This window comes from Tasmannia lanceolata, unplaced genomic scaffold (assembly GCF_043159265.1).
Source record: "Tasmannia lanceolata isolate RefF3 unplaced genomic scaffold, GAP_Taslan_0.1 ptg000015l, whole genome shotgun sequence".
Classification (NCBI taxonomy): Eukaryota; Viridiplantae; Streptophyta; class Magnoliopsida; order Canellales; family Winteraceae; genus Tasmannia; species Tasmannia lanceolata.
In genome coordinates this window covers 46,218,687-46,243,916 of record NW_027518692.1, presented here as the reverse complement: position 1 = coordinate 46,243,916, position 25,230 = coordinate 46,218,687, and the positions used below count along the sequence as shown (strand labels likewise).

The window sequence follows — 25,230 nt, the reverse complement described above, 5'->3', positions numbered from 1 at the left end:
GTGTTTGGTTACTCAAAAGCGAGGGAACTGCTCCGTTTGGTTGCCAGTTAAATTTTTGTCCCAGAAAGATTTAGTAAAAATTTTGTCCCATCCCATGTTTGGTTGCCTTTTAGCACTAGGTTTTTTTTAATCCCACTCTTGTAATGATTGCTTGTGTGGTGAATTTTTTAATCCCACTTTTGTAATGATTGCCTTTTCATCCCATCCCAAAATAACCCTAGGAACAAAAATAAACTCAGGAACCAAAAATAAGCTTGAGAAGAATTTTTTTCTACCCAACAGTTCAAGCAACCAAACAAAGGTATTTCCCACCATAATCCTGTCAGCCAAACATGGGATTTTTATTTTACCAAGATACTTCCAGGACTTTTTTTTCCCCACCAATCTCCTGGGATTTTTCATGGTTGATGACATGTCACCCTTGTCCACTCCCTATGAAATTCAAGCCAAAAAAACAAGGTTGAATTTTGCTTGAATTTACCTGGGAATGATGTTTTTTTCTCTCTTTCCCTCTTCTTCTCTCTTCCCTCTCTCTCTAAGTAAACACCACTCTCAAGGTTGACTACCAAACACTACATACCACTGTTCTCCCAAGTAAGCTCCAAGTAAGTCAAATGTTTGTCTCCTCCATGTTGACTACTTATACCACTACTCTCCGAGGTAAAAGAACTCTTTAGGCCCTGTTTGGTTTGGTGGGAGAGCAGTGGAAAGTCAAAAGGAAGGTGCCAATCATGGAAGATGTGTAGAGTTGTCTAGAGGAGAATAGGGAAAGGATGTTTGGTTGCGCGTCAAACATCCATAAGAGGCGTGGACAATAGGGGTGTCATTACCAAAATAGATAGTGGAAGAGAGTGAAAGGGAAGAGAGACTAAGAGAGAAATATGCAATGGGATTGCGTAAGACAGAACACTTTTTAGGAAAAATGTTCATGGTTGTCAAATATGCCCTAAAATTTAGCACTTGCTTACAGACACTCCCAAATTCAGCAGTGTAAGTATCCCCCCTTCTCTTAACGTTCTTCGTTAAGTTTTATAATGGGGGTGAATTTATCCTCAAACAGTGAACCATTATCACAGAAACCGTTTGCGTTGGGGCGAGGAATATCATTACAAGTGAGTAGACAGCCTGCAAAATAATAGGAAAAAAGCCTGTCTGTAGAAAGAAACATCATCCTTTTCCTAGCGTAAACCCCAACCCAACAGAAACATTATCACAATGCTCCCGAATATTATCGTGTCCCCAAACAAAATGTTAAAAAAATGCCTACACTGATTCATCCCAGCACTTTTTACCATTCACACGCAAATCGCTTAATTGCATGCTCAAGGATCACTCGGCAACTTTATTCACAAATTTAAAGCCAGTTTTCGGGGAGCAAACTATATGGAAAAAATACAACTGGATTGAGATTTTATAGAGAAATTGCACCCAAAATCTGTTTAGATTGCACACCTAAACTGAGTGGTTTTTTTTTTTTTTTTTGAAGGCAAGCTATGGATCGAACCTGTGACCTCATGGTTGAGAAACAAAGCCTCAACCATTGAACTACAGGCTGAACCCCAGCTGATTTTTAATAGTGAGAGAGAGAGAGAGAGTAAGAAGAGGAAAACAAAAAGGAATTTCATATCTAACAAAGCAAGCAGAACAGGTAAATTGAATCCCTGAGAACAGAGATTAAAGAAGAAAAGAAAGAAAAAGAGAGTCACAAATCTCAAACCATCAGCGACCAAATATAAATGCCAAGACACATAACATATCAATCTCCCACTCTTACTCTTTCCCGCGCTTTTCTCCATAATCCCCATCACTCATCATATCAAAAGAGCTTGTAAGAAGAGGATGCATCCATGGGGTGGATGAGATATGTGAGAATGAGGGCTACCAGCATCAGCACATAGGCAATTCCTTGGTCAATCGATGTCCCTGACAGATGCAAACAAATCAAACTTAAATAAATTAGAACTTCAAGCAAAAGAAATACAGTTTACAATGGATGGGCAACTCATAGTTACCTGGGTGGGAAATGAATTCGGGAAACGAAATATAAAACGGAAACAGGAGACGCATGAAAACATACAGGGGATACGAGAAACGACAAAACAATAGAAAATCGTATGAGAGACGTCTTAGGAAACGCATTAGAAGTGTTTCGGAAACGATAGAAAAACACAAATGAAACACAAGAAAATCACAAAATATGTAGTTTTGTATATTCAAATTTTGTTAATTCCAAATTTCTGTTTGATTTTTCTTATTTTTATTTTTATTACAATATATCCTATTGTTTTCTAATTGAATATCTATTCCACAATTTTTTATGTGTTTTTTTCAAAATGATTTCCGTAAGTTCCACACATGTTTCCTACACGTTTCACATAAGTTGCATACGTTTATCACGCGTTGACACATGATTTACATAAGTTTCTCATATGTTTCCATGCGTTTTGGAAACATTTCTCCAATTTTGTATATCATGTTTCGGAAACGTTTCCGAAACGTGTTTTCCGCGAGTTTTCCACCCGCGAGAAACACATTTTAGGGGAAACAGGTTTCCCACCCGTCCAAGGAGCTATATGGGGCAACTATCTTATAACAGGGCAATCACAAACAACACGGCAACAAGTTCCCATACATAAAAACAGAAAAAGGACCTTTTCTCTTGTGAAAATTCACAAGGAACCAATTCACGCAACCGATATCGCCTCTGAGTGAAAGGATAAATGAGCATCCAAATAAACAAAAAATCAAATTTCAGTCGCGGATAAATGAATGACCATAAATCCCTAATGTAAGACAGGAAAATAGAAAGAAGAGAAAAGAAAACGTAAATGAGACTGAAAAGAATGGCATATTCTCAGCAAAGTAATCCTAAAGACGAAGATAAGAAGAGAAAAACAATGAACAATGCAGATCTGTAAATCTCTGTGCCTGAACCGTGGGCAAATGGAGAACATAAGAAGAGGAAACCCACCGTCACTTGTGGGAGAGGGAGCGGGTGCAAAGCTCTGTGCCTCAACCATGGGCAATACGATGCCAAGAATGAGAGCAATGATCGGACCAAAAGAAACCCTACAAACCTCCATTTCCTCCTAAACGAAACCCTAATAAAGCCCTGGATCTCTCTCGATCTCTCTCTCTCTCTCTCGTAAATGAAATCGGGAAAAACAAGAGAAAAGCTTTCAATCAATCACAAACCCCAACAGAAAGCGAAACAATCTCTCCAGAGGGCAACAAAGCGAGACTCTTCTTTATACTCGTTTACGGGAACCGGGCGAGGAAACCGGCTAAGCCGGTCAGCATTATGGGTCTAGCCATTCTCGCCTGCTCCCAGCTGGCTCAATGATAAATTATAGAGGTATATTTCTGGACTAGTATTCGGGGCCCGGTAAAATAGTGAGCCCCACACCATCAAAATATCAGGTGTAAAATGGTGGGGCCCACCTACTGCATGGGTTTTGTTGGAGATGGTGGCCCCGCCACATTGTAAAATGGTGGGTCCCATCCATCATGGCATCAGGTGCAAAAATGTTGGACCCACCATATGCATAGGTATAGCCGAAATCATGGTTTTAAATTTCGGATTTCGGTGGAGACCGACACCGAAATGTCACTTTTCCGAAACAGTACATTATTTCGGCCGAAATTTGAAAATTTGGAATTTCAGTCGAAATTTCGTTTTGTCCAAAATTTCCAACAAAATACCAGTTTTTTTTTTTTTTTTTTTTTTTTTTTTAAATATTATACCGAAATTTCAACCCAAATTAAATATTGAATAAAATAGTCTTTTCGTTCTAGTACCGGATTTCGATCGAAATTTAAAAATTTCAGGATCCGAAACCAGTACCGAAACCGAAATTTTAAACCATGAGCCGTATAGGTAGCCACATCGATCAAAGTGTAAAATCATGGCCCCTATCCCCGAGTATAAAATGTTGGGCCCCGCCCTATTAAAAAAGGAGAAATTATATGTAGGTCAGTATTGGTCTTAGGCACAAGTACCACCCTCTATATTTGATCAGCAGCAACATCTTAAAAGGTGGCTGATGTTGGATCAAATATGAAGGGAGGTACCCCGGATCTACATGTGCATTCCCCGTATAAAAAATAACATGAGCTTAAAAGAAATGGTTTTCCAATTAATTTTTTTCTTGGAAAGAAAACGTATGACAATAGAAAGAAACACCGTTAGTGTATATTACAGATAGATTAGCAAAATAACCTTGTAATACTTTGAACTCATTGAGTCATTGGTCATCTCGTCCCATGGAACTATCCAAAATCTACTTTAAGAACATCTTAGCAATCTCCTCCTCATTACTGTAATTTTTATAAGGTGAAAATGGGATTGGCCGGGCGAAAACCATTTCGCGGCTCACTTTTGCAGGAGAGAGCAGCCACATCAGACGGATTAAGGAAAAATCAGTCAAAAAAACTGAGCCTCTATGGCAGTTCTCTCCTGCAAAAGTGAGCCACGAAATGGATTTTCACAAAATTTACTAGCAAAATCCTGGTAAAAAAATAAGCAACATCATTATCTAAACTCTCATTCTTATGATATGAATCCAAATGACCAACCTGGGTCTCTCATGGTGCGCAATTGAGATCAAGACCGTTGATTTCGCGGGCCCGACTTATGGTTGGACACCAATTTTACTGATTCGATTAGGTACATGTGACACATTTCTTTATTCTTTTTTGTTTTCGTACGTGAGAAAAAAATTCTTGGATTTAGACAATGAGAGAATAAGGTTCGACATTTTTCTTTTTTATATAGGTAAGTTGATAGTCGAGTTCCACATTCTTCTCTTTATAAAGCTTAGTTGATACTCAGGTTTCACATTTTTCTTTTTATATACCTGACTTATCTTCTGTTCAAAAATTTCCAAATCATGTGTAGAGTTTTTGTATCTATTTGAATTATATTATAATAATGTTTTCAATTCTTTAAGAGACCAGCGAGGAAAACATCCCATTTTCTTCACAAAAAAAATAAAAAATTGGACCCATTCAATTGTGACACTGCACAAGAAGACATGGCAATTATGCTTGTTTTTGCCGCGATCATCCAGTAAAAAGAAGAAAATGGCCCCATTCTAGTAGTAAATCACAATCTAAGCCAGCAAAAGTTGGTCTGTCCATCCACCAAAGCTGATAACGCGCTCCAAGGTTTTGATAAACATGCGCTCCAACTTTTGTCGTGTAGTATTTAAAGGGCTGTCGTATCTTCTTGAGGTTAGCAGTGAAAGAAAGAGCCCGGCATTCATTTCTTCATTCATAGCGGAGTCTTACTAAAAGAGGGACCAGCCTCGCATGTTTATCAAAACATTGGAGTGCTGAAATCATTTCCCTAAATACAGTTTAAGCCCTTATAGTCCCTTGTTTTTCAAAAAGTACTGTACGGACCACAGACCACATCATAGGATGATCCAAACCGTCCAAAAGATGGACCACAACGTAAATAGGTTGTTCCCCACAAATCATTTCCATAGGATAATCCTAGGCCTCCGATCTCTAGAGGTTACCTTGATGCCATATTGACCAAGTGAAGAGATTCCGATTAGGATCGTAACATCCGGTGGCGATGATGGCTTCAGAAATTATGGTATATGTTTGAAAATTTAACCCATTAATACCATAGTTTTTTTTTTCATTTTATTGTCCTATTTATCAATATGAAACTCCATTTTAAAAGTGTTTTCCTTTCTTTAATGAAGTTTAATGTTTGATAATTATAGAGAAATCTATATTTATAAGATATTTAATTACCATAATTTTTTTAAATCTATGAAGTATTTGCTATAAGAAAGTTTATATTTATAAGATTTTAAATAACCCAGGGCCACCCATGTTTTGTTACTATAAGTACAAGAAAACAGCATGCACTGTGAGGTAACATAAATCATGCAAAACCTATGTACTTTGATATGCAGCCCAATTTTGCAAAAAACCATTTCACGGCTCACTTTTTCAGGAGAGAACAGCCACCTAGCAGCAGATTATGTCGTATTCATGTTAATTCATCTGATGTGGCTGTTCTCCCCTGAAAAAGTGTGAGCCCCAAAATGGCTTTTTGCGAAATTGCATAGCAGATCCCATACTTTTATGACCAAGTTTTTATGGCTAATAATAAAGAGCTAAAGTTTATGATTTTACTATAAAAAAAATCATTGTAAAGACATTATCTTAGGCCATGTTTGTTTTGGATTGTGAGTCCACAACTGATTATTGGACTCAAATTTACTACAGCTGTGGTTTTTCTAAGAAAAATCACACAAAATCAAGGGGAAATGAATTTCCATAAAAAAATTTGCCCAATTAACAGGCACATTTGTGTGAAGTGCAAGGATAAGATCATCCGGTTCGAAACTGCCACTGAATAAGAAAATAATGAGAAAAGACGCCCGAATGGATGTTTAAAAAAACTATTAAATTGGGAGGCATGCCCATCATTTAGCACTTCAAAAGAAAATATTTTCGACAAGAGTTGCTTGAAAGATCAAGACACCATTCACCAACTGTCGAAATAAAGAAACCATTTTTCTGAATTGCAGTTATGAATGCCAATTGAGATAAAAATGCAGTTTTATTGCAGATTCACATACAATCATACAGAAAAAACAAAAAAACACAGTTTGAAAAAAATTTCCAGAGATCCAAAACATCGATCTGTACATAACAAGCTGGGAAAGACGAATACTGCACTGAAGAGTGGTGGTTTCAAACCAAGTAGAGAAACATTCAGTAGCCCATTCATTAAGACATGCTACTTTAAATAAACAGAATTTCAGCTATTTCAGAATATCAATATTACCAAGATCCTTTTGTTAGGACTAGATGCGTGTAGCTTACTTGATCTTTACAGTGCTAATTTTGGATCAACAGTTCCTGTGGCACTCCCTTCGCCAGTCAGAGTTCGATCTGGGTCCTGAATAAAGTGCAACCCTGTGAAGTTAAGATATAAAAAAAAGAAAAATTGAACTTGGTAAGATGGAAAGTCAGTTCCACGGAAACATACCTCCATTCCCCACTTGATATAATCTGGTGACTCACATGCTTTGTATTCATCAACCAAGCTCTCTATAATCTCTCGAGATTCGTCAAATTCAGAAAGATCATTATCCTGATGGGAAAAAAAAATTGCTCAGAGTAACCAAATATTCATTAGTTCAATCTTAGCCAAATAGTGAAAACAAGAGCAGTGTAGAGTTGTCTGGATTACTTCCACAATTCCACAAGAGACTAGATGGGCATATCCCCATCAATCCTAAGTTAGCCTCATGGGCAACCCAAAACTGAAAACTCTATTCTATGAACCGTTAAAGAGAAATAATCCTGAAGGATTACCTTGGAGCCAAAAAAGTGGTGGGAGCATTCCACTTCAACTTATTTGTAAAAAAATGAAAAGAGAAAAGGGTGTAATAACAGTGTTTCCGGTCAATAATGTTTTTCTTAAATGATATATTCGAAGTACATAGTGATAAATAGTTCCCAAAAACACATGAATTCCCTCTTTCAAAAGAAAACAGTTTTTCTTACTAACTGTGGTGAAGTCAAAACCACAAAATCTAACAAACAGAACACTCAAGCTAACAATGTAAGGAAATCGAAAATAAAAAAACCTTTAAGCATGCATTATTTTGACACTTCAAATACGAGAATAGAAATGACAGAAGAGTAGGAGAATCAGATCAAAATAGTAATGAATAACTGTGCAGGAATTCACAAAACGGAACTCAAAAACTCAAGTATTACAAACTGTTTAATATCAATTGTTATTTAATTAGCTTTGGTAGAAAGCTAACATGATTCAAAAATACGGCTCTATGTTATGTGATCTACAACCAGATTTGGTCAACAAGATCGATAAATAATAGACAGATCATGATGAAATAACTCTGCAGCAAATTAAGACAACTAAAAGTATATTCAACTTAGGTATAATTATGGAAGTGGCAAGTAACTTACTTCAAACATAGGGAACTTCCGATAATTGTCGAGGAAAGCCTGTTTCTTTCTCAACTTTTCATACTGGCTCAAACACTTGCTGAAGAGATGCCGTATACTAGTATGACTCGCTAACATCAGGCCACTAACCTATTATTAAAGGGGACCCAGCAATAACCAATTGATATTTCAAAATCAAATTCAATGACAGGGCAAAAACTTCCAAATTGATTTAAAATAGTTGAAAGGAAACAAGAACTAAATGCATATGGTGACAGAAATAGAAAATTAACTCAAAATCTTACTCTATGAGCAGTTTGAACATATGGAGACTTTCTAGACAAGGCAACCTGCAAAAGAATGATATTACTCCGTGAAGAAAATGGGATTGAATGGGCACAATTATATTGGTAACAAACCTGAATGCTCGCAGGGCCCCATTCAATGAAATTAACAAGCTTTCTTTCACGTATTCTCTGCAAGCTTTCATGCACCTGGTTCAAAAAAATATGGAAGATTAACACCATTAGAAGTATTAAATAGTTGAGAATTTAACCACAGGATCCAAAATGGATAAGCATGGTTGTTGTGGTGAAGGTCTTTTTCTGAATTTAGAAAAGCTCAAGGACATCTACTTCAGTGGATAAAATCAATCTTGAATTCCCATATTAAAATCCCTTTTTTTTTTTTTGAAAAAAGATTCAACTTCCACATTCCAGTTTGCCTGAACAAGCTAAACCCGATGGAGTAGATAAGAAATGAATACATGGAGAATTATGTCTACTGAATCGTGTTCAATGTGGATATCTCAGTAACCATGAAACAATTCAAATTCCAAAAAAAAAAGAAGGAACCTTCTGTTTTAAGCTGGCAACTTGAACTGTAATTGCTAACAGTAAAAAAATTGCACCTGGTAACAGCTTTCAGTACTTCGTTGATTTTCTCAGTCAATAGTATGTTTATAGACCATTTTAGGGTGGGTTTGGATGTAAAATTATATAAAACTAAAATATTTAACTGCAAATAACCATCTGCAGCCAACCATAAAATGTGTAGTTTTAGAAAACTGTGTTACTGTATTGATTGACCGATTAAATTGCAAAACCATTTAATTTTTAACTTTTGCACCTGTTTGAATGTTCTTCAAATCTGCAATTTGAGGAAAATAAAAAAAAGATCTAAGCTAGAAAGGACCAAGGATATAATTTTTGGGGTGATCAGCCATGTTGATCTGCTGGACCAGTATAAGTCCAGCCAATGCCTCTAATCAAACCATGACCAGATTATCCTAAGCCAATGATAACATATTTATCAAATAAATAAAGGAATATTTAAAATTCAAAATTATTATTTTTTAATAAAGGCATTGATCAGTGGCTTGGGATCATTTGCTTATTGTTGAAGTAGAGGCAATGGGCCAAATTATTGGTGGCCAACCAAATCAGCAAGCCCAAGCATGATAATTTAGTACAATTCTTATTTAACATAAGTATTACCCCATTTTAGTCACCAAGCATTTTAGTAATGTTTTCATGCATCATGAACAGGTTACATTAATGTACACATGTCCACCAGAAAAAATGGATGCTAGTAAATTTGAAATACAAGACGCATAAATAACACAAGGCAAGGACAAATTGTCAAACACATCACACATGGATTCCCTTTTGTCAAAGGAAAAATCAAATACTGCGGTAGAAGATTATGTAGTAGGGAAATTCAAGAAAGTACTGACTTTGAGTTGGGTTTATGTGGAAAATTTGATGGACATTTGGGTCATTATGTTGCAGATTACTTGCAATCCCATCTGTTTGAAAACATTATGAATGTGGTAAGGTTCTTTATGTTCATGATCTCAAAATATTTAAACACTTCTCTACACCCTACCTGTAATTCTTCCACGCAAATACATCGAGCCAATGAAAAAAAAGTACCAAATAAATTCAGTTCAGACAAATTGTTACACACAATTCAAATGCTAAAAACCATCAGTCACTTCTTCAGATCACAACTCCTAAAACCTGCATATCAAAGAAGCTCCTGCAGTAAAGATGCCGCTCACTCCATTTTACATATATGGTGAGGCCTATTAAATCATGCCAAAATTGGGTTTCGCATCAAAGTTCAGAAATATCTCAGAAACCCCATAAACAATAGTCGGACTTTGATATTCTCACCACTACAATTGGTTTTTCAATGGCAAGTTCTGGTCGTCGAGTGGTTGAACTAACCCATCATGGTATACACCATAAAGCACCCACGAATAATTTCAGAATATTGCCTGTCATTTAACAAGGAATGAGCAGAATCTTGGGTATTGAACTTGGCCAGTTGGTCTTAATCACACCACCGTATCCCCTCCCTTGAATGTGCATCGCCTCATACCCTAATCCCATAAACCACCTCTCTCTCCCCTCATTTGTCTCAAAATGCTTCCATGTCATCAACAATGACCACAGGTCCACTGCTGGTGGGATGACTGTGAGGAACACCACAAAGGCGAGGTGGTGGTCCCTGCAGAGTAAGCATGGGTCTGATATGGGTATAAAGAAGGGATAGTGATGAGGAAATTCTTGATGTGCCAAGTCTCTAGGCCTCAGTGGTAGTAATAGCCAAAGAAGATTATGAGGCAGCTTGAACATGTGAACCGAAGAGGATTGATTAAGTACTGATTCTGGACCTTGCAAATTCATTGCTGCCCATTTCCTGGGCGAAGGAGACGGAACTACGATGGTTGGGTGAGGAGATTGAAAGAGATGGTATGTCTCCAAGGTGAAGTTGTGACAAGGACGGAGGGCAAAGGGGGCTGATCGAAGAAACTGTGCGTGTGCGTGCGTGCGTGCGTGCGTGTGTGTGTGTGTGTGTGTGTGTGTGTGTGAGAGAGAGAGAGAGAGAGAGAGAGAGAGAGAGAGAGAGAGAGAGAGAGAGAGAGAGATCAAATATGTAATTTTCAAAATTCTGGTCTTGAGAAATCTTGAAAATTACAATTTCCAGATTAAATTGCAATTTTCAAAAATCTCAGCTGACAAAATATGTTCACTTGTTCTACTAAAATGCCTGTGTTGACCCGTGTGTTGACCACTGCCTGACAAGATGAAAATTTTTTATACACCAAATTATGAGATTTTTTACCAAACTTTTGGGATTTAATAATGTTTTAGACATGATAGAATTTATGAATTTTTATCCCGGCCCAATTTTTTCGAATTTTGTACTAAAACTGAAAAGTTGACTTTTATCTTTTTAGAATTGGGTCTTGAAACTATTTTTAATAAATCCAAAAGGGTGTGGGTGGGGGTGGGGGGTGTTATTCCCCTAGTTACATGTAAATCTTAAGTTAATGCAACTTAAATGACTTTATATTTAAATAATAAGAAGAGGAAAGAAGGAGATAAGAAAACTTAGATGAGGCAAGAAGAGAAGAAAAACAAAAAAAAATGTGCACTTCAGACGAAACGGCGCATTTCGTCCCGTTTAGTCATAAATTCGGAGTTTTGTCTGGATTTCGTCCAAAATAGACGAAACGACACGAAATCCGGAACGAAACGGTAACTCTAGTACTATACCCGTTCTGTTCTGGAGTTCGGTCCGGAACGAAAAATTCCGTCCGTTTCGGGAGAAGCGAAACGGAATTTATAACTACGAATGGAACCGATTAAATGGTTTCCGCTGAAAGCAACTCTTACAATTACAAACTTCCTGCTCTGCTAGAACTAAACAAGAAAAATCGCATATAACAGCGAATACTAGGGTCTGGAACCTCCAGAGCATGCAAGGGAACAATAGTCTTCAGACAGGAAAAAATATCTGAAATGACACTGCCTCTTTATTTTTCAGCTTTCTATAAAGCTGTCAACAGCTAATCAGATAACTATTTAACAAAGTGAGGCGTACTATTATAAAATTCAAAACAATGGAATGTAAGTATAGATTCCCTAGACTATTCATAAAATAGACAAAGCATAATGGGTTCTTTTATTTATTCCAAATGGATTTGTTGTAGGAATCCACACTTACTATAAAAGGAAATTAAGAATCCTTTGTATGAGGTAAATAAAAAAGATATTCTCAGAGAAGGGGAAATTAGTCATTTGGACTTACCTGAGTAGGATCAACTTCTCCTTGGATGATGTTTAATATTGATATATATTTTGCTTGACTAGCTTCTTTAGTTCGAGCATAGGAAGAGACCATGATATTCTTCGTCTGCAAAACACCAAACAGTCAAAGAATGCAAGAGCATTCCAGAAACACTTCAAAACACAGTGATCTTGCCTGTAGAAGTCTTCTCATAACGTCTAGTACAGTTGTTTTGCGAATCACATTAGCCTGCTCACAACAGAAGGCTCGACATCAGATACATAAACTTATCTGTTACCATGGATTTAAATTTCAGTTTCGGCACCGAAATTTTGGCTGAAATCCAATAATAAAAAAGTATTATTTATTTATTAATTCCAAATTTCCGGCCGAAATTACCGAAATAATACTATATTTAAAAAAACAATTATACAAAATTCGGCTGAAATATTTAGCGAAATTTTGGATTTCAGCCGAAATTTAAAACCATGTCAGTTACTAAGAACTACGGCATGCCTCTTCCAATGAAATTAAAGTCAGTAACACTACTTAAGGAACTCGCTAGCAACATGATGGCAGCTTTGATCCAATTAGGAACTCGTTAGCAACATGATGGCAGCTTGGATCCAAGAAGTATCCACATTCAGATGGAATGTAGTTCACCTTAACCAATCAATCAGCTCATTACAAAAGGATGGTTATAAGAACTATCAAAATATACAGAACCATGTTTGGTCAATTCAAATTTGAAAGCAGGTAAATTGGTATAATTTGTAAAGGTTAAAGCAGTATCAAATAGAGTAATAACAGATAAAATGCCACCTCAGAAGGTTCCACTTGAAGTCAAACATTAGCAAGTTCCAAATATTAACCAGTCAGCCTTTAAGAGTGCCTATTATTAAATGACCAACCCACATCACGAAATGGTTAACATAGAATGTATGGAATGCTCAGACTCAAAGCAAGGACTCTCTTTTTTTTCAGAAACCCACGGAGGCTAAATCAATTATCATGCTCCAAACCAGTCGATTTACAAGGCATGTCAACGATGAGATATATGAACCAGAGAGCTTTCCATGTTCCCTCTTTAAATAAATTTCAATATCGAGATCTCATAAGATCACTTATTTAAGAAGACGTCATAATGCACTTGAAAAAATGAAGCAAGTATGGGCAGTTTTCAAATACATGGTGGCATGACAACCAATAGAATTACAAGTCTCCGTCCAGAAAAGTACAGTCTAAGGAGAGGCAATCTGAGCCACCCATATATGCACCATTATACAGCTTTCTTCTTGGAAAGTGTATAATATGCATAAAACCTACCGTTTCTTGGCACTCCTATTTGGCCATACTCTAGACATATGCCTCACCACAGAACATTCTCCAGCTAGAACTATTTTCGTTTCATCTTTTTGTTGTTCGTTAAAATTATCAGTCGAGGGCTTTTTTCTAAAGTTGTTTTAAAATTTAATCCAAATTATTAACTTTATAATAACAAAGACTTCGAATGCAATTTTGCAGCCTTATGTCTACGCACTCCAAACTGGTTAAATCGTCTGACCCTTTTACACATGTTTGGAAATTACTCCTATAGGACTGAATTCAATGCAAAAATAGTAAGTAATGGACCAGGGTCCTATTCATTGTTTGAAATTTTGTCTGGTCAGTAATTGGCTCGCCCAAGTTTACCCATATCTAGCCCTACCAAGCCAATAGAAACTCATTCAACTTGCCTGACGTCAATAAAAATCTAGTCAGATCAATCATTAACTCACCCGAGCAGACTCAATTTAGCGAGACTTCAATTGAGATCGAGTGTTTAAACATTGATCCTACTATCCAATTGATTCAAGACAAGCATGTAGGCAATGATGATTTGCGTTTTTTGAATGGTCATATCTTTTCATTGATAGATAAAGGGACCAAGATGGTCCTACATCAGTATAGAAATACAAGAAATAAGAGCATATAGAAGCCAGTAAGGTTAAGGAGAACATATGAATAAGAAATAAGAGCATATAGAAGATAGCAAGGTTAATGATGATATGTGTTTAAGATAGCATATATTGCAGCATTTTGTTTTTGTCTACACCTTCCAGTGCAACATGCTATATAATTATTTTCCATGCCAAAATATTAACTTCGAGTAGAACCTGCTTTCTAACGTTTGACTTCAAGAAAGTAAAAATATGTGACACATGGCACGTTAAAACCAAGCTATATAATTAAATAGATGGAACACCCGTATGAACCAAAGAAGTCAAAATGGGTTCTTAAAATTTTATACTTCTATTTGTGACTGATTTTACACAATTAATTAATGATGACACAAGAAATGTTACATAATCAAAGTCAAACCTGACGCTCCACAGTGAGGGGTGTATACCCTGTCATTAGAAAATGACATCTTGGAGTTGGAATCAAAGAGGCAAGAAGGCCGACCAAGTCATTGTTCATGTATCCTGGATAGCGCAGTGTGGTTGTGCTCGCGGACATGACGGTAGAAACCAGTGAATTTGTTTGCGCAAAGGTAGGATTAGTTAGATGAAGGCGCTCCACAGCAATCCTATTTAGTGCAGTGTTGTCAAGAACAACAACACAGTCAGCATTTAGCGTCAGCCTCTTAAGAGTCAAAAGTGAGTTGTATGGCTGGACCACAACATCACTCGTCTCCATCTGATTGGGAAATACACTATATGTCTGAACAAGCTTTTTACTGTAACGGTCATTCAGGGTCTCCAACAGATATGAACCCATTCCTGCAACAAAGCATGGGATCATTTTTATGAAGGAAAAAAGTGCTGAGTAGACAACAAGAAAATAGTAGAAGAGATCAATTTGGAAGGAAAGGCAAATTGCATGGTAAAATCCCTGATCGATGTGGAACAGGTAGTTTTAGCAAACTACAAAACAAAAGAGATAACATGTATATTAACAAGTTTTTCAGCACCTAAACAATAGAACTGTGACTCATTCTTTATCATTGTTAATGATTTTAATTACTGTTTGAAATGATAACAACAACATCAAAACTATGAATATCTGGTAACATGCATAATTGTTGAAACATAAACTCCACAGGATATTTCTGAAATACTGTACTATTCTGCCAATCCTAACAAGTTCAACAATTTGAAGCATTAACACAAGAGGACATGTCAATTTGGATATACCAGCCATGAATGCCTGCAAATTGCTAACCAACTTCAGAAGCATACAGTTCCTATGCACAGTTCTCATATCCCACGGTCCCACCATCCCCTGGGAGATGAGGAAGAAGAAATAGAATTATGCATTTAGCACATTAAAATGCCTCTTAATAAATATATTTGGGGTTTCTTTTGCTTTCCCTCTATGTATGTTGTTGGGTTGAAGAGTGGGCTCCCTTAGACTCCTCCCACGTGTCAACCCCAGTTGTGCTAGTGGATGCCTCATATTTCCTCCCATACTCCCTTCACCGGGCCTCGAACTATCCCCACATGGCCTTAAACTACCCTCAGCTTGCTTCAAACAATCCAAAACCGCTCGTGTATGGACGAGACAAAATATGGCCTTGAGGAGTTAAGCCTCCTCGTCTGCATTCTGTCATGCCCAGAAGCCATGGACTCTCTCATGGCCCGTCTATGCTCCATCCTTTGTCCATCTGTTTCTGTGTCATATGGATATGCAATATCATCATCGTCATTAAGTTATTAAAGTGCATTCTTTGAACTATGAGAGGGGTACCACAGTCTTTTCCTATCAAAATCACTAAAGTTCTTTGAGTTATGAGTGTTTTAAATAGGCTCCATACATGTATTACGAAAATTTCAAGGCATTAAGTTATTAAAGTGTTTTTTAGTCCAAAAGTGAGGTTTTTCTTTAGGGTTTTAGAACTTTCTAGTTCTTTTTATTTTCTTATAGATATGTAGCATCAGGGCACTTTCTTGGATGCTATGCAATGATCGAATGAATAAAGATTCGACCTTCATATCAGGTCAGTTTTTTATCCCTAAATTCTTCTTTCACTTTCTTATTTTCTCCTCTCTTTCTTCAGTTTCTCCTTCTCTTTTTCCCTTCTTTTCCCTCTTTCCTTCTTCACCCTTTTCGATTGGGTCCATAAATCGCATCCTCTTTCTACCCCTATTATCCTTCTTTTTTATCTTGATTATCTATTATTTCTCTCTTTTTCTCATGGTTTTCATGCGTTCACATCAACACGCTCATGTTCAATGATCCCATAATAAGAACAAGAAAAGAACAGCCACGTCTACGACCTCCACGGCCTCGATCTGGCCCCCTACCTAGATCAGCTGGAGGGAGACGAGAATCTGTCACAAAAGCAACATGATACTGATGAACCACAAGAGTGCTAGACATATGACCGACATTCATCCTCGACAAAAGGAATAGCATAAACAGTGCTAAGAGGAGGAAGAGGTCAAGTAGCAAGGATAAGAGTCTTGGTTTTTTTTTCCAAACTTTGAATGAAGACCACCAAGAAGCATGTAGATTTGATGTTTCCCCTCGCATTTGGCAAGCTTAGTTACTTCTTTCCTAAAGCCAAAGCTAGATAGTGGCTCATAATGACTGAGCTCTTCCCACATACTTCCCAGTATGTTAAAATTCTCCCCTATAAGTCAATTCCCTGGCTTACGTGATGTTGTGGCTTGAGTAAGTTGATCAACACGGTTATCATGTTCACCAGGGAGTGTAGCCAACTTATTTCATAGTTTCGAACCGGAATCATAAAACATATACATGGGGGCAATAGAAGGATCCATAAAGTTACATAGACAATAGAATTATAGGCATGTCGTGACGTAGTCACAGTAAGAAGCCTCATCTTCATGTGGCCTTGCACATAAAGGGTGATAGCATGAGCTCGTTGCAAATAATTTGATGAGGTGAGCTTAGTGGTAGTGGTTTTAGTGGGATTATTTTATATTCCTGCCGATTTATAACGATCAATGGGGTTAATATCCATGATCGGAAACACACCAAGAAACTAACCAAATATTGATAACAATCTTCCACAACCAAAAAACTTAACAGCAAGAACAAAACAGTCCTGCTGATAAAGAGTTAAAGACTGATAACAGTCTAAAAAGACAATGAAAAATATCCAAGAAAGAAGCAAACAACCCTATTTTTTATGTTAGATTGTCGCAATACCTTGGATTCATCTTTGTTTCTCAAAAGAAGGATTCCAGCAGCTATGAGTCAAAACGACCCAAAAGGAGTAAACAGCCCTTGATCAAACCTTTCGAAGCAAAGATTGAATGCCAGAAAAGAGTAAATTGGTGGTGCGAGTGGGCAACCTCAAAAAACTGAAAACTTGTTAAAGAAACTTCGGATCAGGAAACTAATTGCAGGTATGGAATCAGCATGGAAAAATGACCCCAATAGAAAAGAAATCCTTTCTAACCCTGGGTCCGTTGATTGTTGAAGGAGATTCTGCAAACGCCATTGCGTGGGCATCGATTCGGTGCTGTGGATGATGGAAAATGCATAATGTTCTTGATGCGATCTGAGACTTCATTCGGGCCATTCATCCTCAAATTTACATAGGCGGCGGTCGGCCGATCAACTGGCGAAGAATGGGGTGGACATCCCAATTACTCGTATTATTTTACCCAAGCCATCGACTTATCACTACTGGACTGACTGGTGCCTCTTTTTTATTTTTACTGTGGGTGTAATATGTAATTTAGGCAACTGTTCATTTGGGGGACCACTTGTCCCTGATTTGTAATGGTTTTTGTAATGAAATAAAATCTCTGTTAAAAAAAAGGCAGCCCAGTGCACGAGGCTCCCGCCATTGCGGGGTCTGGGGAGGGCTAGATGTACGCAGCCTTAACCCTGCTTTGCAGAGAGGCTGTTTCCGTGACTCAAACCCGTGACCACCAGGTCACAATGGAGCAAACTTACCGTTGTGCCAAGGCTCGCCCTCTGAATAAAATCTCTGTTACTTTTCCCAAAAAAAAAAAATCCTTTCTAAATCCTCAAGAAAAAATAGGGCAAAATCACCCAATCATAAGGTTGACATTAGCATTGAGATAAAGCGGAAAAGATGAGAAAGAAAGAAAAAAACAAATTAGTCTAGGAGAGGCTTTGATACCATGATGATGGTTTGTACGAGCTAGGATTGATGGAGGTGAGAAAGGAAGAAGAACGAAAGAGGAGAAGAAAAGGAGACAAAGTAGAAGAGAAAGATGGATGAAATTGCATAAGGTGAGAAAGCACCTCCTTTTCCTTATATTAGCATATATAGCTTATGTAAAATACCCTTAATGAGGGCAACACTAAAGAATAGAATAAAATTAGCATAAACCATAGACAATACTCTTTATATACCTAACAAGAGATTGTATCCATGATAGAAACACTTTTTTTTGGTAGATAAGCTGGGACAGAACCTCCGAACCTAAGATTGTAGAAGAAAGCCTTGACCAACTGAGCAGGAGGCTCAAACCCCATGATAGCAACACTTTCTCCAAATATGATGTGTAAAAACATGCAATGAGAATACGTTAAGAGGTTCAAATGCCATGATAGCAACACTGTCTCCAAATATGATGTGTAAAAACATGCAATGAGAATAATTTAGCTATAAGCAACCATGGAGATACAATATACCATGTGAACCAAAAAGGTTGTCAAGTAATACAGAGGTATATGACATCCAAGACTATAAAAGCTCAAAGATCAGAAGGCAAAGACAGGGAGTTAAAGAAACATTAGGAAGGGAAAACCTGAGCCCGTCCCTCCAGCTATCGAATGGCATAGAACAAACCCCTCAAGGCTATCACTTCCATCTGCTTCTCTATCAACCATGTCCATTATATCCTCTTGAACCTCCTCTCCCTGATAAAATAAATAATAGGTTTAAGGCAACACTTTAAGCTATTAGCAACACTGCATATGAAACAACTTACCATAAAGTTTTCACCACTGAATATTTTTTGAAATCAAATACGACAAGTAATTGATGTATGAGTACATAAAAAAAAAATTATATATTTAAATGGTAAATGACAAACCTGGTGATACCCACTAGCCCAATTATTACCAGCACCACCACCATGGTCTGAGACAAATATGTTTTCATGATTGTATAGATTCCGATATTCACTATTTTGAATGCCATTAATAACTCTGGGCTCCAAGTCTATCAGAAGCGCTCTTGGAATGTAGTGTTGATCATCAGCTTGATAGAAAAACACATCTTTTCTATCACCTCCCTGCAGAATCTCATCTTATATTAGATACTAACCAAACATAAAGTCATGTATTTGTATTAATAAATAAAGCTGTTCATGAAGCTTACAAAGCACAAGATCACATATTAGATACAATGAAATGTAAAGTTCTTTGTAACATACATAGAATAGTTCATGGAGCTTAAAAATGATCAACAAAAGAAAGAAACGAAACAGAAATTGCAGATAAGCATCGTACTGTCAACAAAGTTAACCATTAGAAGTTGCACAGGGAAGAAAAATATTTGGAAACTTGCTTCAATAACTAATTTGTTAGAAGTATCTGTAATGACAAATATGGCGAAAGAGAAAACCAACAAGTAAATTGTCATGTGAGAAAAGCCTTGTGCCATTACACTTTAACAATCACTACATGCATTGGCTTCAAGAACAAATGGAATAAACGTATCAAAACTTACACCACAGACAGCAACCAATGTTTGATCACAACGCTCATAGGATTTCTTTGCATTCCCAACTTTTCATATGCAGGATGGAACCCACTAAGCCCATATGCTCAGGATACAACCTGTGCAAAGGAAATTTTACAGCCTTGATGGTTAACTCTTTTTTGAGGCACAACATATATCGAGGAGTGCCTTAAGTTTTCTTTTTTTTTGGGGGGGAAAGGTTGAGTGGCTCTTTAAGTCTACCCTGCAAGACTCACATAATGGTGCTTCTATGAGGAAAACCAATTCCCAACACATATGAGCAAGCATTTCATGTATTATACATGATATCCAAACCAACATAACCTCAAGTGTGCTTTCACGAATGAAGAAGGTATAGAATTTGTTAGTTTAGAATATTGTTAGAGACTTCTTTTTACATATTAGATTAGGTTAAAAGGTCAATACTCCCCATACTATTTATGGATATAAGTACAATTAGCTTATAAACCTCGTTTCCTGGACACATTTGAAATTAACAACAATGAAAATTTTGAAAACCAAGGCACTGGAGTGGCAAGATTGGGTTAGGGCGATAGTCATCCATTGGGCCCTTGATATAACTGATATTTTTTCTTTTAGAGGTTCTCATTTATCGAGAGAGAGAGAGAGAGAGAGAGAGAGAGAGAGAGAGAGAGAGAGAAAGACATATTTGACGAGGGCATAGTTATGACTCAAAGAAAGTATCCTCTAGATGTATTAGATAAATGTTGGGGCTAAAATAAATATTTATCACGTAAATCAAAATTATCACTTGTTGAAAAACACTAGAGGCTGCGTACATACTCTACAGCCTACAGGGAACTTTTCTGGGATGGGTCTACTACCAACAGGGAATCAGAAAGCTATTCCTTCCACAAGGTTATTGTTACCACATCAGAAGTGGTAGCCTGGTAGTCATAATAAAATGAACTAGAAGTGGGTGGGTCAAGAGAAAAGGAATTTTTACTTTTTCCAATAAACTCCCGGCTTGCTTTGGGGACAGAAAGGTGGGTATCCAGCCAGCATTACTAATCTTTACACGTTGAACAAAGTGTAGAGCATTAGGCGTCACTGCTGTGTTATAATTACAACAACAGGGATTGAGCCCCTGGCTCAATGGTCAAGGCTTTCCTCTTCAACCTTGAGGTCGGAGGTTCAATCCCAGCTTACCTACCAAAAACAAAATTGTAACAGCATCCACAGTTCCAATTTGTGAATAAATTGAGGGACCAAGAGAAAGAGAAACTGGGAATCATTCATGAAACTATGTCTCCGAACAAAGACCAATGTATTATCATTAAATTCAAAAATATAATTTATGTAACTGTTGATATTTTTGCCATAGTTACCGGAAACTTCCTAGTGTGTTGGGAAGCTCACTTCCCTGGAAACTCGCTTTGAAAGCTATGTTCTGCTTGCTTCCCAAATTTGGGTGGAGGGCGCTTCCTTTAATTAAGAGTATGCTTCCTATTTAGGTGACTATATCTTCCTTAAAGAATATTTTCTCCTTTTGATAACGTTGGAGTGTATTTTAAAATAAAAAATAGTACATTTAAATTTTGAAAACTCATTTTAAGTTTCAAAAGAAAATTAAGTAGATCTTTTTCCAAAAAAAAATAACATCTAACATTAAATATACATGAATAAAACAAGTGAAACTGCAAATTCTTAAAACATGTAATTCTAATTAGTTGCGAAGCCTTATTTCGTACTTGAAATTCTTACTTATATTATCCCTTCCTCCCAAACCTACTACAATCCTACTCTTTCTATGTACTTCTTGCTCGCTTCCAATGACGCTTATTACATGCTTCATGTTGACTTTCAATGATTGTTTCCCACACAATTCCTCTTAACAATCTGTATAACTTTTCGCTTCCTGTATTTTCTCTTTTCTAAACCTCTCGCTTCCCGTTTTCACTTCTTGCTTCTCTTCTCATTTTTGCAACTATGATTTTTGCCACAAGATAAAATACTTAACGAGTTATAGATAAATCACAAGGAATTGTATCTTTGTTGGTGAAATGAAAAGATTAATGGAAGGCACTAGAAAAGAGTATCTGATCATGGCCTTCACCACTCGGTCAACCTAGGTTTAGCCAATACTCTTAATTCCATGTATTCAAAATCAATGGTTATAATTAACCATCTAGTATCACAGCCTAGGGTGCCTTCACCACTCCCCCTTCATTCCATAGCATTATCCCACGGCCTCAATTGAATCGAATCCCACAAAAAGTGCCATATTTGGGAGTCTCTCATGCAAGGCTTTCCTCAAAAGAGACTTGTCATCACCATTTATATAGTCATTTAGTTTCCCGACTTATCATCACCATTTAGATAGTCATTTAGGTTTGGCAGGCAAGTAAAATAGTTTCTCGACTTGATGGCAGCCCATGGAAGTATGGTCCTCACCGGAATGGATGAACTAGTAGATTTTCTCCTTCGGTTTTAGCTGGTCTAGGAGTAGATTCTATGTATTGCAAGTTGGGACCCCTGGTCCCCAACGTAATTTCCATAGTCTCAATAAAATTGTCAATTTTCAAAAAAAAAAAAATCAATGGTTATAATTACAGAAAGCTACATAATATTTCATGAGAAAATCAGGCTCATCAAAGCGGTAAATATAGTAGAGATATTTTTTCAATCTAATCATGAGAAAATCCCTAACATACGTCTGCACTCTCCTGGCATACGTCTGCACCCTTCCAAACCTATCTACACATAGTAGAGATATTTTTTCAATCTAATCACATATTTTAGGATCCAAAATCCTAATCTCCACTTTTTCTCTTTACTGTTATTCCCTAGTACAACAGTCTACTTATGCCAGTAAATCCAAATCTCTATAGGCTGCAGAGTCTATTTCTTTCCCCATACCTTATTCGGCACCCTACTCGACTAAAATCTTGGCCTAAAATTTGAAAGATTCCCCTTCTATAGATCATCCTGCATCATAAAGCTCTTTGATAATGCCAACAATTTACAAAGTGCCAGTCCGTATTTGAGACATCACATTCATCGATCAATTGATAGATATGGTGACTTAGCTATTTAATCTTGTCCCAAACGCATACAGTTGATTCCACAGGTACCACGGGTCATGATTGTGTTGTGCCACAAGGTATCTTCATATATGCATTTGTAGATTAACATGTGGTTCAGATTTGTTTTTTGTGAATCAGGTCAGCATGCCACAGTAAACAAAGTAACACATTTATTGTCTATCAAGAAACTTCAGTCAAAATGACTTGGATCCCATTACATTTCTCAGAAATTGTGTGCAGGAATGCTGATTTAGCTAAGAAGAAATTTTCATAAAACTGATTTCAATCCTTTACATTGCTCAGCAATTGCATGTTAACATACTGATTTTGGCAATCTAATTCTAACCTAACAATTACACGGAAATGAATTGATTAAAACAATAAATGAAGGTGAGAAATAGAGAATCAAACGATCTTACAAAAAAAGAAGAAGAAGGAAATAGAGTGAGAAGAAAAACCCTAACCTGTGTAGCGAAATCTTCGAGAATCCCATCTTTGCTGATGCCGTGCTCGAGACAGAGCTGCTTCCAGAACTCCATTCCGATCTGATTCCCACATTGTCCAACTTGAAGTGTGATGATCTCTCTAGGCATTTTAGAGATATCGAGAGAGCTAGGGTTTTGCTTCTTTTTTTAAAAGGAGAGGGAAAAAAATGACTCCGATCTAATGATCTATGGACAGAAGCATAATGTTTCCGAATGGCGCGTTTATATGTGATATTTCTAACCCGAACGACAATAAATATTTTATTAATTGCACAAATTCATCTTGTCTTTTCTTTTTTAATTAACTTCTGAGAGCTTTTTGGCACCTGTAATAACATTCGAACTAGCTGTTTATATAATAAAGGACAAGATGAGTTCGTGCAATTATAAAAACTGGTAGTGCTAATATCAATTACCTAAAATATTTCTCGTCTCCTCAATTTGGAGGGAAATTATGGCTTATTTAAATTGACTACCCTCTGAACTGTTGTGGTTTAAGTTACTTCTTTCATTTCTAATCAAACCCAAGAATACCAACATTTAAGCAAAACTACTAGGGGTGGCAACGGGGCGGGTCGGGGCCGGATGTTGGGGTCCCCTTCCCCTTCCCCTCTGCGGGGATGGTGGGGAATCCCCCTCCCCTCCCAGCGGGGAATATCTAATCCCCTTCCCCTTCCCCTCCCCGCATCCTTCGGGGACAAAATCCTCGCCCCGTCCCCTCTTTGGAACCCAATCAAACCAGCAAACAGAGCTTCTTTCTTCTACGTCCATTACAGACAATATTGTGATGAATGCTATGATTCTATTCATGTGATCAACAAACAGATGGACAAAATCAGAAATGCATGGATGAGACAACAAACATAAATAACAACAGGACCTCATCTTTCAGCAATTTTCTGCATAAATTATGGAATGATAAATAGGAAATGAGCACCAGGATTACCTTCATTAACAGACAGCCAATGTGCAAAAAGTAACTATTTCAGTAGTCACAATGAACTTTAAAAGTCCATAAGTGGGCGCTCACACACGCAAAATAATGTTCATTAGTTCATTCTGTATAGCATGTTAACCCCCAGATGAGCATGAGAAATGAGAATGGAGAAGAGAACAAAATCAACAAATGACTTATTTCTTTAACTGCAATTCAGTCTAGTGCTGACATGAAACAAATTTCTAGTAGCTAAATTTTTCTTGTTGAAAATTAAAACCTGCAATCCAACCCTAAAATTTTGTTGGCACTACGATTTTTTGATAATTGCATACACTCAGCGTCTCAGGCTCTCAGCTTGTCTTTATTATTTCAACATCTGTGAAAATGTTATTATAGTTCCCAAAATGCTCTCAGAAGCTAATTAAAAGGAAAAGACAAGCTAAGTTTATGTTTGGGAGAATCTTGTAGCCGATCCGCAGAGTTTCTAGTAGTTTTCCTTAAAAAAAACACTTAAAAATTTACAAAAAATGGCATTGATTAGCGGGGCGTAGCGGGGCGGGGCGGGGTGGGGCGGGGACAACTCCATCCCCTTCCCCTTCCCCTTTCAAATCGGGGAATCCCCTCCCCAAACGGGGCGGGGCGGGGCGGATCCCCGCTTTTTCGGGTGAAATTGCCAGCCCTAAAAACTACCACTTAATCTTTCTCTCTCTTTTTTTCCAATTCAAGAAAGAAAATCTCTACTAGCAGAGAATTGATTGGAAATGTATGGAACTTTCACTTTCAAGCGTAAGGCCCTGTTTGTTTTGGATTTTGAGAACCATTCGTCCAATAATCAGTTTGGGACTCGCAATCAGTTCCGAAAATCCAAAATAAACGGGGCCTAAATGTTGTTTAGCCTCCTAATAAAATGCGTATGTTAGCCTGAGAAAAGGATTTGAGCAACCATTTGCAATGCCATGGAAATTTGAGATTGCAGGCAACTGGTCTCTGGGTTTGCGGCGACTTATTTACTTTTATTATTGTTATTCAATTTTGAGCAATGACACGATGAAGGGCGCCCTT

At 37.3% G+C, this 25,230-nt stretch overlaps 2 protein-coding genes across 2 annotated transcripts; both read right to left on the bottom strand.

The window, feature by feature from the left end:
* Window positions 1–1,602: 1,602 nt before the first annotated feature.
* LOC143845758 (arabinogalactan protein 41-like) lies at window positions 1,603–3,234 on the bottom strand. Its single transcript, XM_077354174.1, has 2 exons — window positions 2,972–3,234; window positions 1,603–1,923 (listed from the first exon to the last, which is right to left on the bottom strand). The coding sequence occupies exons 1-2, from the start codon at window positions 3,081–3,083 to the stop codon at window positions 1,817–1,819; spliced, it is 219 nt and encodes a 72-aa protein (XP_077210289.1). The 5' UTR covers window positions 3,084–3,234; the 3' UTR covers window positions 1,603–1,816.
* Window positions 3,235–6,564: 3,330 nt separating this feature from the next.
* Window positions 6,565–23,440, bottom strand: LOC143891556 (tubulin gamma-1 chain). Its single transcript, XM_077396049.1, has 11 exons — window positions 23,211–23,440; window positions 19,050–19,250; window positions 18,762–18,873; window positions 14,386–14,786; window positions 12,220–12,273; window positions 12,046–12,150; window positions 8,364–8,438; window positions 8,250–8,294; window positions 7,966–8,094; window positions 7,016–7,120; window positions 6,565–6,925 (listed from the first exon to the last, which is right to left on the bottom strand). Exons 1-11 carry the CDS (start codon window positions 23,337–23,339, stop codon window positions 6,857–6,859), a joined length of 1,425 nt encoding a protein of 474 aa, XP_077252164.1. The 5' UTR covers window positions 23,340–23,440; the 3' UTR covers window positions 6,565–6,856.
* Window positions 23,441–25,230: the final 1,790 nt, after the last annotated feature.

What these genes read in the sequence shown, in the direction of transcription:
- LOC143845758 (XM_077354174.1), bottom strand. Translation starts at nt 3,083, where the DNA reads ATGGAGGTTTGTAGGGTTTCTTTTGGTCCGATCATTGCTCTCATTCTT. An exon ending in TCCCTCTCCCACAAGTGACG is followed by an intron (nt 1,924 to 2,971) that starts GTGGGTTTCCTC and finishes TGCATCTGTCAG; the next exon opens with GGACATCGATTGACCAAGGA.
- LOC143891556 (XM_077396049.1), bottom strand. Translation starts at nt 23,339, where the DNA reads ATGCCTAGAGAGATCATCACACTTCAAGTTGGACAATGTGGGAATCAG. An exon ending in TCGAAGATTTCGCTACACAG is followed by an intron (nt 19,251 to 23,210) that starts GTTAGGGTTTTT and finishes GAGATTCTGCAG; the next exon opens with GGAGGTGATAGAAAAGATGT. An exon ending in TTATGAGAAGACTTCTACAG is followed by an intron (nt 12,151 to 12,219) that starts GCAAGATCACTG and finishes GGTGTTTTGCAG; the next exon opens with ACGAAGAATATCATGGTCTC.